A 17,810-nucleotide genomic window follows, 5' to 3' on the forward strand; every position below is an offset into this window, starting at 1 on the left:
ATTAAAAAAATAATATATTTAGAAACATTAAAATCATTGTCTATTTATATATTTTAAAATATCGTTCAAAAAAATCAGCAGAAATTTCCTCAATCTCACTTAATTGAATAGTATTGTAAATGACAAAAATGAGGATTGAAGCAAAGTTTTGTTTGGTTTTCCTTATGAACGTGTAAATTTTTGGGAGGTACACATGAGCATGGGTAGAAAATTACACACATCTAGTTAAAATTTGGAGGAAGTAAAAAACATACTAAATGTCATATGTAAGGAAAAAATATATGTCTTGTCGAGTTAATCATAGATCCTACCTCACTCTCAAATTTCCAAATTCTGAGTTCCTCATTCTGAGAAGGATTACACACAGAATGAAGAGTCAAATTTCCAAATTCTGACTTCCTCATTCTGAGAAGGATTACAAACAAAATGAAGAGTGATGTAAATAGGTTATGGGTTAGATTTTATGGTAACTATCGCTTACCACTCCGTTCATGAAATCGAAATCTTGGAATTAATCAATGACATTAATAATGATTTCATTTTGTTATCTGATAATTATTTTGTAGCAGACTAGGAAAATAGTGTTGGTACAGGAATTCACATCTCTTATTAGTTTTCTTTATTAAAAAAATTAATATATTTTAAATATTGACGTAAAATTAGATTTTTTTTAAACTGATAGATAAACAAAAAATCAATTGAAATTCTGATAAAGATTTGACAACGAGATAACTGTGTAAAGGAATGTCAAATAACATGAGATTTCACTCAGTACAGAATATTGAAAAGACATTTCTGTTTTCCATAAATCAAAGCACGTCAAAATCTTTTAATCCCCGGGTTCAATTTGATGATTATCAGCAGAAAACGATAATTCCACATCCCCTGTGAACTGGAATTCCACAAGAAAGAAATTTATTTACTCCTGATTTTAACTTGCAAACTCCAGTTAACCTTGCCCTCTGGCAGGGGAATGGATTTTGGTAATCGCAGAGGCACCTCATATTCTCCCAATGTCGATAAAGGTAATGGAAGATGCAGGTTATCGGGTGCAATGTTCACGCAAAGTTGTCTCGCCACCTTAAATTAGAACGATATATAAAAGTCAGTAGCAGAGAAAGAATGAAGAAAAAAGAAGTAAAAGGAAGAAAGAAGCGTACCCTCGTAGGAATGAAAACATTTGGCATACATTTTGGTAATTTTGGTAATTTCAGACATTTGATATAAATGTGATTTTCTTTGAAATAGATCCTAATTTTTTGTGATAAGACACTAATGCTTAATTAAATTAAATATGGTTTGCAAAAAGAAATACTAACACCTAGGACAAACTTGGATTCCTTCAGTTTGAGAAGGAAGGATGTTAGAGACAACGACCAGCAAGATCTGTGCATAGCTATTTGACATTTGAGTTGCAAATAAGAATTATTTTCATAGAATTTCTTCATGTGGCAAATAAAGATTATTTTCAGAAGAATTCATCATTTCCAACACTGTCATATTACTTTTCCTTCTTTTCTCTTTAACATTACTCTGTCCTGTATACTTAAACCAACCCTATTTCATTGATAAAAGAACAAGTAAATCTCTCTCAGTAGTTTTAGTAACATGGCAAGATAAGTATTAGGGTAAACATAAAAAAGTTAGTTGTTAAAATTAAGTGAAGGTAAAGAAAGAAAAGAGAAAATAGAAAACTACTGATTTGATGAATAAAAGACAGTATTAATTCCTGTTTACACTGATATCAGACTTCAAATCCTAATTAAATAAGGAAACACATCATGAAAAGTGAAAACCATTCATAAGTGGTCGATATTCCAAAATATTTTTAAGATACCATAATAACATCATAAAATTTTATCCCCATTATCTAACAATCATTCTCTATTACATTCTGAATATTGACAAGGGTATACACTCTAACAGAATATACTCTTATTTTTAACTTTTTACTTATAGCTAATATCAACAAAACATTTGAACTACAAAGAAAAAGAACAAATATTACCTCAGCCACAAGATTGTCTTTTGTCACAGGAGAACGTAACTCCAAGGGGTCAGCTTTGGATTCACGTGACTTGGCCTTTTGAACATCAATTAACCTCCGCAAGACCTATTAGATCATCACATCCAGGCCCATACTAAAAAATTAAATATCAACTTGCTAGTTTTGAAATGAAATACTATGAAATTATCAACTATACATTTCTATTTTTTAAACTTAGCAAATAAAATCGTTGGTATCATCACAAAACATAGTCTAAATTGAGGGTTTAATCAGTAATACATAAAAAAAATGCAAGAGCAGTTAATCTGTATTCTCAGCAAATATTACTAGAAAATGAAGTTAATTTCACCAAGAAGGATAGCAGAAATAGTCTAAAACAGCAATGAAAAGCTTTAAAGAGTAGACTACAAACCAGCTTAGCTTTATCAAGACGTAGTGCAGCTCTTTCATACTCTTTCATCATATCTTCCTTTGACTCTTTAACTACAGTGAGATCTTCTTGTTTTTCTTCCTCAGTTGGTTGATAGATCTGAATCATTTAAAACATCAAACTGCCAAATGGTGAATACAGAGAAGAAAGTTATGTAGACTGCCTATGCACCAAGACAAGCTCAGAATATTGACAACATGAACCACACGCATTCACATAAACAGAGAAAGAAATGTAAAGGACACAGTTGTCTTAAGGATCAGATATCTACAGCATTATCATATCATGAATTTAAAAATTTATTCCAGAACATAGTAAAATAAATAAAATTGTAAGTGGAAATCAATTTATCTAATGATGAATGGCATTGACCAGGAAGTAGCATATAAAAGTAAGTAAAACAGAGATTAATGAAAAAAAAAAAAAAAACCTTGAGCTGCTCGTTGAGAAGATAAGCAAACTTATCGATGTTAGGGAAAGCAAGGAGCTTGGGCATTAGGTGGTTGCGAAAATATCCAGGGGCAACTTTGACAGTATCACCTGCCTTTCCCAGCTTATCTATGTCCTGTAAATTGAAAATATAAACTTCCAGAAAATTGAATTAAATGCAACCCATTAAACAAGCATCACAACTAAAGATAAATATTTACAGTTGTAAGGATAACTTGGAGCTTCCTCTTGTAACGAAGCCCTTGGGAAGCAAACAGGAGTGGGTTTACCACAACATTATCATAACTGATATCTCTAGTTCTAATGATCTGCCTAACACCATGTCTGCCAAATTGAAGATAACCCATTCAGATTTGGATTCAGATACACAGTCACCTTTTTCTCACTGTCAACATCAAAAAACAAATTACTATCAATATGACAGTTTCAAACCAAAAAAAATCATCTCTTCAAAACTAAACGCTTTGGTTGGACCTTCTTAAGAATAACAATAGCAATGGATCTTCCCGTGCTATATATTTCACATAATACTAATGTTATAAGAACCAAACTATAAGCCAAAGACAGTTGGATGCCTCACTGGTTTGATTTCCTGTCAGTTCTAAAAATATGGTAACATTATCAACAGGATAATAATAACAAAAAAAGTCCCATGCTTTTGTTTTTTATTTTTTGAAACTTGTTTTTGTTAAATTACTTCAGATGCAAACAAGAAAACCAACAGGTATAGTTACTAGAGCATCACAAATTCACCCATCAACACATTATGAAAGCTTAGTTTATAGTTTATTTCTGAAATGTTCAAGCATTTCATCATATATATGGCATGTGAGTAAGCATATTCATTAAATCCAAAAAGAACATATAACGCTCCTAACACAAAGCACCGACCAACTCTAGCATGTTTACACATTCGACCCAAACATAGATTGGAAGCAAAAATAAACAACAATACAGCACAAAACTTTGCCAACAAGAAGAAAATCCATCGGGAACATGGAGATATTGCTATACACCAGTCTAATTCTTCCTAGCCATGTGGAATGTAACTAGAATTATATAATTTTTGGTGGCAACAGTAGCATTCATGTGTCATGAAATTCATAAAGCGACCAATATTAGGACACTGATTCAGTGTCGGGTTTCGATGGCAACCAACTAAGATGAACTAAAGCAAATTGTTAATAGTTTCAGATCAATGGAGACTTACCGTAACTAAATTGAGCTCTCTGAATCCAAAGCAATCTAATAACTAAAGCAAGAGCAATTTTGAGTTGTGGCTTTATTTATTCCAACCCATACACTGCAAGTAAAAGAAAGGAAACAAATTACTTCAGATGCCTGCAAAATTAACAAAGATGATTTTATTATTTAACGATAAATTAAGTGATCATTAGGACAAATATGATACAATTATTTATATATGGACTCGAGATATGTTTGTTGTATCAAGAATAAGAATAAGACAGATAAATATTGTTAAGTTGTATCTCCAGTCCATATTCTAAGAATAGTAAACAACACATATTCTAATCGCACGGTACGGTTTCCCAAATCATCAACCAAACAAACACACTGTGACAGATACCTAAGGTGTTCCATTTCTACTTTTGTACAAAACATTTACTGATAAAATGAACTTTATGACAAAACTTAGATACTGATCCATGTAAGTAGTACTTCTGTACTGATCACCTATGCTAAATTCTAAATTCGGATTGAAAAACAATTCAACAACACCAAAAACATTTAAGAAAATGTTTCTAAGTTTTGCTATAACCCACATTAAAATCAACTCAAGAAAATTTCTGAGCTTAATCAACTCAAGGGTTTGTTCCAACACCAACAAGACTGGACCAGTTGATTCTGAACCTTAAACCCAATAAGGAGGATATGTGACCTAACCTCAAGCTTCAAATATAATTACAATTTATAACTCTTAATGAACTAATCACACTTTAGATATATGCCATTCACATTTCGGCAAATTAAAAACCACAACTCCAAATTCCAATTGATGACAAAATCAATGAAACCGATAATGTAGGGTGAGAGTTTGAAATAAACAGAGAAAGAAAGTAGGGAGAAAAGGGGTGAGACCTTGGCGTCACTGTAATTGATGATGAATTTGCCGGTTCCTTCCTGGAGAACGACGCGAGCCATGGCGCTCTTACGGCGACCGGTTTCTATGATTGTCTGCGTGGCAAATACACCGGAAGCGACGATTTGACGAACTTCTTGAGGTCCTCGGTTTCCGGTTCGGCGAGCGCAGTGGCGGAGACGACGAGGGAAGGGGGTTTGGGGAAGCGCAAGAGGGAGAGAGAGTTAAGCTTCTGAGAAATGTAAGAAAAAGAGAGTGAAGAGAGGGAGGCAGTGCTGATGCGTAGGGTTCTAAGTTGGTGGGAAAGGTTTAGTTTCGGGTTATAAATCGGGGAAAGGTTTGTTTCAGGGTTATAATTTGGTGGAAAGGTTTATTTCGCGTAAAAATTCCATTTTAAGTAATTTTTTAATATATTAGAAATGGTTAATTATGGTTTTAGTTTTTGGCTTAAATACATTTTTCATCCTCATTTTCGTAGTGTTTGATACAGATGATCTTCATTGTTATCAAATGTTTAAAATGGATGGTATTTATTTTCGTAGTGTTTATTACGGATGGTCCTCATTTTTACCAAATGTTTAAAATGGTCTTCATTTTCGCAATTTGTGTTTAATTTAGTATTTTTTTGTGACGCCGTTTAAATTAGTAACGGAACACTGTACAGGTGACACTAGGTGACACTATTTGTATTACATTGTACTGGGTGTATTTAATACATGTGTTGTGTAGTAATTAGATATTTGAGAATAAAGAAGTGAACTAGGTTTTTTGAAAATGAATTGTTGGATAGTTGGTCACTTCCTGCAATCTTCTTCCTCTATTCCCAATTTGTGTTGTTACAATCTTCTTCTTCCTGTTACTAATTTAAACATTTAAACGGCGTCACAAAAAATGACTAAATTAAACACGAATTGCGAAAATGATAATCATTTTAAACATTTGGTAAAAATGAGGACCACTCGCAATAAACACTACGAAAATGAGGACCATTTTAAACATTTGGTAAAAATGAGGACCATCCGCAACAAACACTGCGAGAATGAGGACGAAAAAAAGTATTTAAGCCTTAATTTTTTTATTTTGACTCGATATTGAATTCTTCTTTGTTCAAAATTTTAATATATTTTGGTTTTTAAATTTTAAAAATAATAAATATTACTTTTAATCTAATGTTAACAAATATTTTTAGATGTTGAACACATTTTTTATCGATATTGAACTGCGAATGTAAACAACTCAAATAATAACATGAAATACATCCAACACATCTAAGAAAAATCAACATAATTAGATTAGAATGATTATGTTCAACCATTTTTAAGATTGGGAACCAAAATATATTAAAATTTTGAACATGAACCAATTTCAAATTAAGTGAAAATTTAAGACTAAAAACATACTTACTGTTAAAAATAAAAATATAAATATAAAGTGACACATATTAAAAATATTTGTTACAAATATATTTAATTTTTTTTATATTTTCTGTTGCAAAATAGAAATGGCTAGTATCTAGAAAAAATATCAAGAGGGGTAAAGGTCAGTAACAATTTTGTGCCCTTCATAGAGAGTGACTTGGTAATTTTCGAAGAAGATAAATTTGGACGAGAAATGGATCTATATATCTAATTAATTCATGGTTTTTTTTATTATGCTTTCTTTTTTTAAAAAAAGTCCTGAGTTTGGATATTGTTTACTTTGTGAGAATCCTCTTGAATAATTATCTGTCTCAAAATTATATGTTTTGGTTGCTTCATGTGTTTCTTCATTTGATTATTATTTATTTTCTAAATCATTATTTTTTTATTGATATTCATATTCAAAATTTATTTACTATTTGCAATGGTGTTGTATTGTTATTAATTGTTGTCCATTTGACTATTGATCTATAGATTTTTTATTATTTTGTGCACTATTAATTTTGTGAGGAAGCATTATTAAGAATAACAAGAACAACCTTTTTCAAAACTATTTATTTTAAAGTTAGTAATTGTATTTTATTTTTATTAATTATCGAACTATCTATGCTGATAATTTAGTTTCATAAATTAATTCAATCCAACACAAATAATTTAACAAAGTAACGAAATATAAATTTTAATAATTATTACAAATATTTGAAACCAAAATAATTACAAACATATCAATTCATCAATATATTAAATTCATTACAAGAACAATGCACAATCAGCAACGTGGCATCATACGATTATTTTTTTTAAAGATTTCAAAAATAAAACCCATAAAAGTTTGACCCAGAAAATAATATATATATATATATATATTATTTAGTCTATGTATTAAGAATAGCAACAAGTCAGATCAAAGACAGATAGTATCTATCTGTAATAAAAAAATTCACTTGTAATTCGTCCGTTTATTTACTGGATACTCACTTAAAAATATCTTATAAAAATATTTTAATTAAAAGTATCTTATAAAAATATTTTAAATAAAAATATCTTATAAATTTAAAAAATAAAATTACACAAAAAATAAAATTAAATATAAATTAAGATTTAATTAAATTTAATCTAACAAAATTTAAAATTAATTAAATTTAACTTAATAAAATATAAATTAAATTTAAATTTAAATTTATTCGAGTTTAGGTATCCGTGAATCTATAACTATATATAAAGGAGATTCTCTCTGTGTCCACATTTCATAATTCTAACTTTACCCTTTATAATTTAATTATTTATTAAATCTTTAAAAATTAACAGTTATTTTTACAAGTTTTTATAAAATTATTTACTTATCTCCTTCTTCTTTTTTCTCATACTATTCATCAACAGTTATTTTTTTTATATTTTCTCCATACATTTCACTTTATTTTTTATAAATATACTTTTATTTTGTTTATTAACATTACAATATCATTAATTATTAATATAATTCAAAAAATGCGTACACACAATAGTCCTGATAGCGTCTGTGTTTACGCTAGTCTATATAATACAAGTACTAAATCTATTTATAAACATAACATGTATTAAAATAACTATAACTTCTATCGTGAAAAATAGATATACTCAAGTATCATTTATTTATCTATAGCGAATTTTATCTCCGAATTTCCGTTGGTACATGTATTTTGATTATTCCTACAATATACCATAAAATGGTTACTAACAAAGTTGATAATTCTAAAACACCTGATAATATCATAGTACAACAACATAATAATAAATTAATAATTGAATAATAAAATTGTTAATAAACTAAATAATAAATTACTGAATTTAATATTTCATTTATAATTGTGATACAATCAAATAATAGTTTAAGAATAATTTCAATGTCATAGATTAAAAATTATAAACAATTTAATTGAATATAAAAATAATAACTAACCAATTCAATGAGAAATTTAAAGTTAAAAATAACTAACAAATTTAAAAATTAAGTTTTATATTGTTAACACAAAATTTAAAATCTAAAAAATATGGTGACCAAGATTAAATTTGAAATTTGAAATTACAAAATACCATAAAAATGTAATAACAAAATTTAGATTTATAATTCAAAATATAGTAATAATGAAAAAAAATTAAAAAAATTATAAATTGACACATAATATTAAACACAACATTAACATCCATCTAATGAAAATAACAAATTAAATATATTTTTTAAAATTAAAGAACTAAATTGGAAAAAAAGAATTATAAGTCTTTTTTAAAAATTAAAATAAAATTAAAGAAACACATTAAGAATTAAACCTTTTATTTAAATTAATTATATCCTAATGTTTATATAACAGAAATTATAAATAGAAACTAACTATAAATTATTATTTGATGAGACGTTGTACTCTAGAGCCATTTTTGTACAATTTTTATGTCTTAGATAACTAGTGATCCATGTCTCCCACATTTAGTGGTTGACGATAGCCACGAATCAAAGTATTCCAATTTTATTAACCCAGTGGAGGAAAAGATGGTTAACATTGAAGCTGTGCAATAATATAATTCTTTATTTATTTATTACATTTTAAACACTCCTTCTTGGTTGCCACTGCATGAAGGAGACACTTATTAAACCATTTGGCAGATCGCGAAAATGTTCATTCACTTCATGGCTGGAGGGATTACAATAGCTGAAACAATAACATATATCATCAATTTTTTCCTTATTTTCATTCATTTATTGACTATTATAAAAATAAATATTTAGTAACATTTTTTTCATCATTTATTTCTTTTATATTCAATGTGATTTTTATATTTTCTGAAAAGACTCTATGATTTTTTTTTTTGGTTATTTCAGTTAATGTTGTTCAAAGACTAATAAACTCTATTAATAATTTTATATGTTTGTTGTCTAATATTAAGAACAAAATGAAAGAAATGATAATAACACTGATTTAATATAAGTGACTGCCTTTTTTTCAAAAAAAAAAATATATGGACTATATTAAATTAAAAATAGATAGGGTAAGGATATTGAATCATTATTATAAATTTAAGAAATAAAAGTACTACTAAAAAAGGACATAAGTTTATAAAAATATTTGGAAAATTTGAAAAAGACGATATTTTATATTTTTTATAGCTTAATTTGTTAATAAAAACTGAGAACTAATAAGCAAGTAAATGAACTATAAAATAAAACAATAATTGAGAGGTTAATAAAGTGTAATTTTTTGAGAAAGATTTCATAGTTATTCATCTAAATGAATCTTAAGAGTAATACAAAAATGGTTATTTAATTTCTAAACCATCCAACTTTTTTATGAAAGAGAAATATACATATTTACTATATTCTCACAAATTTTTTAATATATATTATGAAATGATTCGAAAAACCTTTATCTCTTTACTATCACATTATCAAAACTCAAAGAAATTGTAGGTTAAATATGTTTGCGAACGAAATTGACATTTAAACAATAATATTGACATATTAGAAAGGCTATAATTTGTTATTTTTAAAATATTTCAATTAAATAGTATTAAAGTTTGAGAATATCTGAATTTAGAGTCTTTGTTGAGTTTTTTTTTTGCTATTTCTTTATTGTATTTTTATAATATCCTGATTGTTACTAATTTTTCAATTTGAACATTTTAAAATATATATATTTTAAAAAGATATTTAAAGTACTAATATGATATATTTTTAATCTCAACATAGGACATCATACAAAAATGGGTTAAATATGTTTTTGGTCCCTTAACTCTCAGTGAATTTTGAAATTAGTCAATTTTGAAAATTTAGACCAATTTAGTTCTTCATCTTTTGAAATACTGAAATATGTGGATTTAGTTATTTTAATCAAATTTTGTTAAGTTTATTTGACATTTCAAGCACGTTTCATAATAGTATTTGACTCAACATTAAAGCAAAAATGTGTCAAACAGTATAAACAACTTAAATACAATCCTGAAATGCGTACAAAACATCAAATAAATCCAACAAAATTTAATTAAAATGACTAAATCCATATATTTCAAAAGATGAAGGACTAAATAGATCCAAAGTTTCGAGATGAACTAATTTCAAAATTCACTGAAAATTAAGGGATAAAAACATATTTAACTTTAAAAAATCATTATAAAATATGGACTCGAGAATATCTTATGTTATTTTGTTTATTTATAACATTTATAATATAGAAAACACAAAAATCTTCCGTTAGTTGTTTATTATATAAAACATCATTTTGCTAACCATAAATAATTTTAAGCAGAAAAGGAAACTGATGTTAATTAATTACCTCCACAACGCATTCCTGGGGGAAGACTCAAACCACAAGAGCGTCCAACGAACACAGCTTTTGGAATACTCACAAGGCTCGCAACTTCTTTGGTGATGAGTTTGCAAGCACACGGCACATTAAATTGTTTCAGCACTGCACAACACGCTGCTGAAGGTTTAATCTTTGGTCCTGTTTTCTGCACATACTGTTGGCACTGCGATATAAGATCTGTCACACTTCCTCCACATTGTGCTGAAACCTCTCTTGTGTTACACATCAAACATCCTGCGACCACTAACATTGTCAGTGTCAAATAGGTGCTGCCACTTCCCATTTTTTTCTCTCTGATTTGTACGAGAAATCCCACAATTCTGTCGCAACAATGCTTACAAAAATTGCCCCTATATGCAGTTCAATGAGTTGGTGAACATTTATATAGAAGTGGGAATACAAAGAAACACAACTTCGATTGTTTCGTTTTTTTTAAGAATGCCACTTCCAAATTCAAAACAATATCGTGAGGAACTACGCCAGTACTATAGAATTGAACGTGTCGTGAAATTACCCAAATGATTCTGGTTGCGCTCGTTTACAAGGAGAGAAAATAATCAATATGGGGATATAATTGTCTTTTTACTTTACAGTTGCAAACTCGGATAAATAGATAGTTGATACTGAGAGAAACATGGCATCGTTTCGTTAATACTAAGAGAAACAACAAATATTATTATTATTATTAGGTTTTTGTTTGTTGTAGAGTGAATAGCAAGAAAAGCATTTGTTTGAAGTGAATGGGAAATCATGCAGCAGTTTATGCTTCAGGCGGCTGAAAGGAAAGAAAAGGATAGAAAAAAAAATGCTAAAAAAATGTTAAACCTAACTCAATTACAAAATTAATTTATAAGATTAAATTTATATTCTATTATATTATAAAATTATATTATCTTAAGTCGATATGACCTGAGACTTCCGATATTATTTGAGTAAATTTAAAAGGAATTTGTTACCACAATAATTGACTTAAAATGTGTTTTATAGAACTAAAATCGAATGTTACTAAGTTCACAAACTATAAAAACTTATTGAAATACCAAGTTATATTGTATTATTTGTAGGGTTAAATATATTTTTGGTCCTTTAACTTTCAATGAAATTTATAATTAGTCTATTTTCGAAATTTTAAACAAATTTAGTCTTTTATTTTTAAAAATGCGTGAATTTAGTCATTTTAACCAAATTTTGTTAAATTCATTTGATGTTCCAAACGCATTTCGATATTGTATTTGAGTTTTTTATACTGTTTAAAACATTTTCGCTTTAATGTTAAGTCAACTACTATTATCAAACGCGTTTGAAACGTCAAATAAATTTAACAAAATTTGGTTAAAATAACTAAATCTATGTATTTCGATAGATGAAAGACTAGATTGGTTCAAAATTTAAAAAAAAAATTAATTCCAAATTTTACTACAAATTAAGAGATCAAAAACATATTTAACCCGTGTTTGTTTAACACTTAAGAGGTGAAATAAAGTCACTGGAGCAAGATCATAAACCTTATCGTTATGAAAGGGGTAATTGGAAAACAAAAGGGGTGTAGATAGAAAAGACCAAACTATAGCCTCCCAAAATTAATATGGTTGAAAGCAATCTTGGTCCCAACAATAAAGACAAGTTAATTTCTGTGGAATTAAGTTCGAAAATTCAATTTGTTCAGATACCAATGCAGATTTGACATTGATTGTTTCAACCACTTTACTCTCTCGGGAAGATATCAAGTTGTAGGAAAACAAAAAATAAAACAAACTTAAATATAGTTTAGTATTTTGGTAATGGTGAAAATTTCATGTATGATGCGATAAACAAAATGGAGTATAAAAAAAATGCGAGGAAGGAAGAAAGTATAATTTAAATGGAAAATTAATACTTTTGTCTAAAAGTTATGAAGGTAATGTTGTAAAGTAGTTTTTATTTTTTATTTTTCTATAATTTGAAAAAAAAACTCTCAAAGTTATTCTTTTATTTTCTTAATTTAATATATGATCACGATAATGTGATATATATTTAACACACTCCAATGCAATATAGATGTGGTTGGTGATTTGTGCAAAATCAAGGAATAAGTGATTGAAAGTGTAGTTATTATTAAGGTAAAATTATATTTAAAAACATAGTATATAGATTGAGTTATCCATGATATAACAGCAAGATTTGAAGTTTACAATGATAAATTTAATTATAATAAATAAAGATATATGTTAGTGGTAAGAATACGATTGAAATTTTTATTAAACATGTGAACATGAAGAGTCGTTAATAAGCATTGTAAGAGTTTTGTGCGTGTATCACATGGTTGACCTTGAAATGTAGGTTTTTTTTTTTCTTTTTATCAATTTGGTGAAATTGATATATTTCTAAAAACTAAAAATTACAGAAATTACAAGTCATATTTGAAAGCATTTGTGAATGCAATGTATTGGGACAATTATTCTCGAAAAACTTTTTATTGGTAGATAATAGGCAATTTATCCAACAAAATAACAATTGTCAAAGCACAAAAATAATAGATGAACTTATAAAATGGAGTATAAGAGGATGTTATATTATCATAATAACAGATAGTGTAATTTTTTAATAAATAAAATATATATTTTTAAAATTATTATAATTTTTTTTATATTTAAAATAAATTATAAACTAATTTGTCATTAAATTTTTAAATAATCATGTAAATTATATCCTTAACAGATAATATATCAAGTGATTATCACATGGAAAATACATGTAAGTTGAAAAAAAATGTTTCAAGTCACTCAAATAAAATTTAGGTTTAAACCTTTAGACAATTTATGTTTGTTCTAAAATTTCAATTAAGTCCTTAAATTTTAAGTTGTCTCAATTGAATTATTTAAAAATAAAAAAGTGTATCAAATAGGTTCTTTTCATTATTTATTGTGAATCAGTGTTTGATGTTGATGAGTTGTAATATTGTATGCAATATGTGTCATTTGGTTTGAAATTTCATTGTAGTTAACGTGTTTAATGAACTCTCTACCTGTTTTAAGAGATTCATGAGTTTTACTAAGATTTAAATGTGGAGGGTTTGAAAGAAGAGCTTATCTTCCCCGAAAGAAGATGTTGTCTTCCCCGTTCTTCATTGTTCAACTAAAGTATGTCTTAATCTATTTCTTATTCATCTTGAACATATGGGGGATGCAACCTATCATGTCTTCTCATGGTAGTGGAGTGAGGAGGTTGGGCGTAAAACCCAGTTGCTAATTGAGAGAGAATGTAGTATTGAGAACTACTAGAACCCCTAAGAATAAGTAAAACAATTTTGCAGTTGACCAAAGTTCAAGGTAAGATCTATGGAAGCATAATGCACATATTTTTTTTCATTCAAGCAAAATTTTGAGTGAGATTTTGTTGTTTTCTCAAACAAATTGGGTGTGAAGAACTGGTTGACTGTAATTATTTCCAATGGTGTAGTGGACAAGGAATTGAAGAAAAACATGGACCAAAAATGAAGAAATGGATGGATTTGTGGTGAGGACAAAATAAATGGGTGTTGAAAGGATGAAAATTGAGAAATTAAAGAAGTGTATTTTTATTTTGGAAAAATGGTTTAATTTGTTAATAGAGATGATGTTTCTTGTGTGCGTAATTAATATAGTTGTAATATCAATATTGTTGAAAACCCCATACTGTATTGTAAAATGTTGAAGTATTTAATGTAATGTTTTTAACTAATGTGGCAGTGGTTGTTTAAACATTGTATTTGGAATTTGTTAAAGCTAAAAATAAATTCGTGTATATGAAGAAGCGATACATATTAGTCCACCGAGTGAAATTTCATTGCTCGCCTAAAGAAAATGGCAGTCTAACAATTTTACTTAATGATTACATCAAAATAAAGGTGCTTGGATAATTTGATGTAGACGTAAATTAACACCTCAAAATACATCCCCTCTTTACGCACAAAGGAAATACATGCTTAAATTAAATACACCAAACTAAGTTATCATAGAATAAATGTCATAACAAAACCCTTCCTAGCCTTAACTTTATGCCTGATGTTTGGTTTACCTCTTGAAAGGTGTTGAGGTGGAGATATATATATATATATATATATATATATATATATATATATGTTGTTGTAAGTTATGCCCACAAAATAATTAAAAAATTATGGTTCCTACCACCAAAACACCTTAATGGGGTCCATAACTTCTACAAAATTAAAAAACAAAACAAATATATCTATTTGATACACATTTTTGAAAAATGATAAAAAAACAATTGAAATGTTTTTCACCCTCACAATTACCCTCCACCTGACCCTCCTATAATTGCTTCTCACCTTCACCATTACACTGAAATTCAACACCCTCTTGTGTATTGTTTAACCCAGGTTCACCATCACCTTGTAACTGACACTCCTTGAACTGATTCTCACCTTCACCACTTAACACCCCTTATATATATTATAACCCATGTTGACCATCAACATCTAACTGAACCCCTTCAATCATGTCCATTATCTAATGTTTAGACATTTTATGTACCATATACAAATGCACTACACCGTTTAGCCTAACTATGTTAACTATATGCACAACACCCATGTCATCAATAAAAAGTTTCAACCTATCTTCCAACACTAACCATCCTCATAAAGAGTATCGTAGCTTTTTCACTTGAATGTGTCCCAATTCTTCTAGTTACCTACAATATCAAAATAACTCCACACATCTGGGTCACAAAACTACTGTGTTTTTTCCCATCAAAATACAATTTCCTATTATCATCACTTAGAAAGCTTCCACTATGGTGGACTACCACTTCAAAACGCTCACAACACACACACACACACACACACACATATTTACTGTTGTAAATTGTGCCCACAAAATAATAAACAACTTATGATTTCTATCATTGAAACACCTAAATAGGGTACCACAACTTCTACAAATTTCAAAACGAAACAGAAGATCACAACTTTACCTCTTCAAAAACCCAAAACAAAACCCACAACTTTAGTTCATTCATACCCAACAATAGAACATTCACATCCCAAAACAAAATTGCATAATCCAACTACGACAACAAATATCGAATGAAGTAAAATAACACACCAAAACCCACCCACAATGATGAAACTCACCTTCACTACTAACAACTCCTTTGGTTGCTCATTGGCGTACTCGCAATTCTGACAAAATCTCCTTCTCTGCTCCTTCGATCACCAAAACCCTAAATTTATTTTTTACCTATGCTTTAATTTTAACCTAATGCAGTCCAACTAGTACCATGCATTTTAACCTAACCTAATGCATTTTGTCTATACCACAATTAACATTACAAGTAAACAAATAACAACCACGTTTAATGACACTGTTATTAATTATTTAGACATCATTAACGATTTGAGTCTTTTTTTTTTTATTTTAAGGACCTAATTGAGATTTTTAAATAAGATAGAGACTGATTTAAACCTAAAATTTAAGAACAAATAATTTATAATTTAATCTAAGAACAAAATATAATATTTTATCTACGTCTTATTCTCTATATAAAGAAATATTTTTTATAATAAATATCTATATATAAAGAAATATTAATACAATAAAGTTATAAAGTATTATTGACAATAAACTTTTTGTACGAGCATTTCAATAAAAACAACTTTGTAAGATTATTATTGGCAAATGTAGAGTAAATTAACTAGACAATGTCTATTTTCCAATGGTCGAATCAACATTGATATATGCATTTATTCATGGATGTGTGTGGTAAGCACGTAGATTCTCTCCACGTAGAAAAAACATTAATATATTTAATATTTAAGTGAACTCAATTTCAAGTTAAACAAAAAGTCACGTTTAAAAATACAACTGTTATATATGATGTCATCTTTAACGCATGACTTGTCTGAGTAGCTATTTTAAAACTTGTTGAGTCCGAGTTCAGCTTAATATAATATTTTATCTTAATTCAATTAAATAGTTTAATTTTGTTGGATTTATTATTTTTAAATCTATTACTTATTTGTTTTTGTTTAATTTTATTTCAGAAAAACACTCAACCACTTCTTACCTCTTAAAAAGACAACCATGTAATTTTTAAGTTTAATTTTTCAGTTTATAAGAATGCAACATTTTGACCCTTAATTGAGATTTTTTGTATTATAAATTGATATCTGATTACGATTTGTATTATTATACATCAAATAAATTATAAATGGCTAACTTTTATCTATTGTTAATGGGAGGAAAGAGTGGTTCAACTATATGAGACTTTTATTAAAAGAAATTATTAGACAGATATTATTTTTATTTTATATATTTATTTATTTGAAATGTATGAATTTATTAGCAATTCTAATTGGGTGCAATAAATAAGCCAATATTTTAAAAAAAATGCTTTTAGCAGTTGGTGTATGACCGATGTAGTTTGTGTAGTTTGTCAGAGAATATGTTTTATATCATTTTCATAAAATTCGAAAATGAAATAGTTTATAATTTAATCTAAAAATAAAACAATTTTTTAACAATGATTTAATAAAAAAATTAAGAAAAAAAATCAGAGAATTTAGTAATTTGTATGATGAGACCATCTCCCTAAGAACACAATTTTATTCATTTTGAAATGCAAGTTATTACAATTTTAATACAAAATCACACAGGATATTCATAAACCGTATTCACCCATTTCATTTTTGACATTACACTTTGCATTGCATGCATGCAAGCCTATTAATATTGGGAATCTTTTACTTTTTTTCAATTTTTACTACTATTTGATTCATAACCATGTAGTAAACAAATCAAAAAAATGGTTAAATATTTTAGGTAATTTTTACATTTTATAGTAAATAATCCACCATTTTAAATTTCATAGTTTTATGAAGACCAAAATAGTTAAATATGTTAAAAGCTAAAAAAAATAGTAAAAACAGAGTTGCAGAAAAAAAAATTCCACCAATGGATAGTCAAACACCAACTAGGAACTGTCCTGAACAATATATTCATACTCTGAACAATACTTTTATAATTTGTCTTTTATTTATAAAATAAAAAAAATGGAAACAGTTTAAATTGTTATGAAAAAAAAAAAG

The 17,810-nt window shown here is 27.7% G+C and overlaps 2 protein-coding genes across 3 annotated transcripts; both read right to left on the reverse strand.

Moving 5' to 3' along the window:
• Nucleotides 1-716: 716 nt before the first annotated feature.
• Nucleotides 717-5,314, reverse strand: LOC114168424 (50S ribosomal protein L9-like). 2 transcript variants are annotated; one of them, XM_028053220.1, is made up of 7 exons: nt 4,989-5,314; nt 4,099-4,191; nt 3,089-3,273; nt 2,869-3,003; nt 2,421-2,537; nt 2,009-2,113; nt 717-1,080 (listed from the first exon to the last, which is right to left on the reverse strand). In XM_028053220.1, exons 3-7 carry the CDS (start codon nt 3,233-3,235, stop codon nt 916-918), a joined length of 669 nt encoding a protein of 222 aa, XP_027909021.1. In that variant the 5' UTR covers nt 3,236-3,273; nt 4,099-4,191; nt 4,989-5,314; the 3' UTR covers nt 717-915. The 2 variants fall into 2 exon arrangements, with proteins under 2 accessions (XP_027909021.1, XP_027909023.1); XM_028053222.1 differs by having other exon boundaries at nt 4,099-4,229.
• Nucleotides 5,315-9,062: 3,748 nt separating this feature from the next.
• LOC114168937 lies at nt 9,063-11,024 on the reverse strand. The gene is made up of 2 exons (XM_028053923.1): nt 10,709-11,024; nt 9,063-9,091 (listed from the first exon to the last, which is right to left on the reverse strand). Exons 1-2 carry the CDS (start codon nt 11,022-11,024, stop codon nt 9,063-9,065), a joined length of 345 nt encoding a protein of 114 aa, XP_027909724.1.
• Between the last annotated feature and the right edge of the window lie 6,786 nt (nt 11,025-17,810).

The sequence above is a fragment of the Vigna unguiculata genome, chromosome 11 (assembly GCF_004118075.2).
Source record: "Vigna unguiculata cultivar IT97K-499-35 chromosome 11, ASM411807v1, whole genome shotgun sequence".
Taxonomy (NCBI): Eukaryota; Viridiplantae; Streptophyta; class Magnoliopsida; order Fabales; family Fabaceae; genus Vigna; species Vigna unguiculata.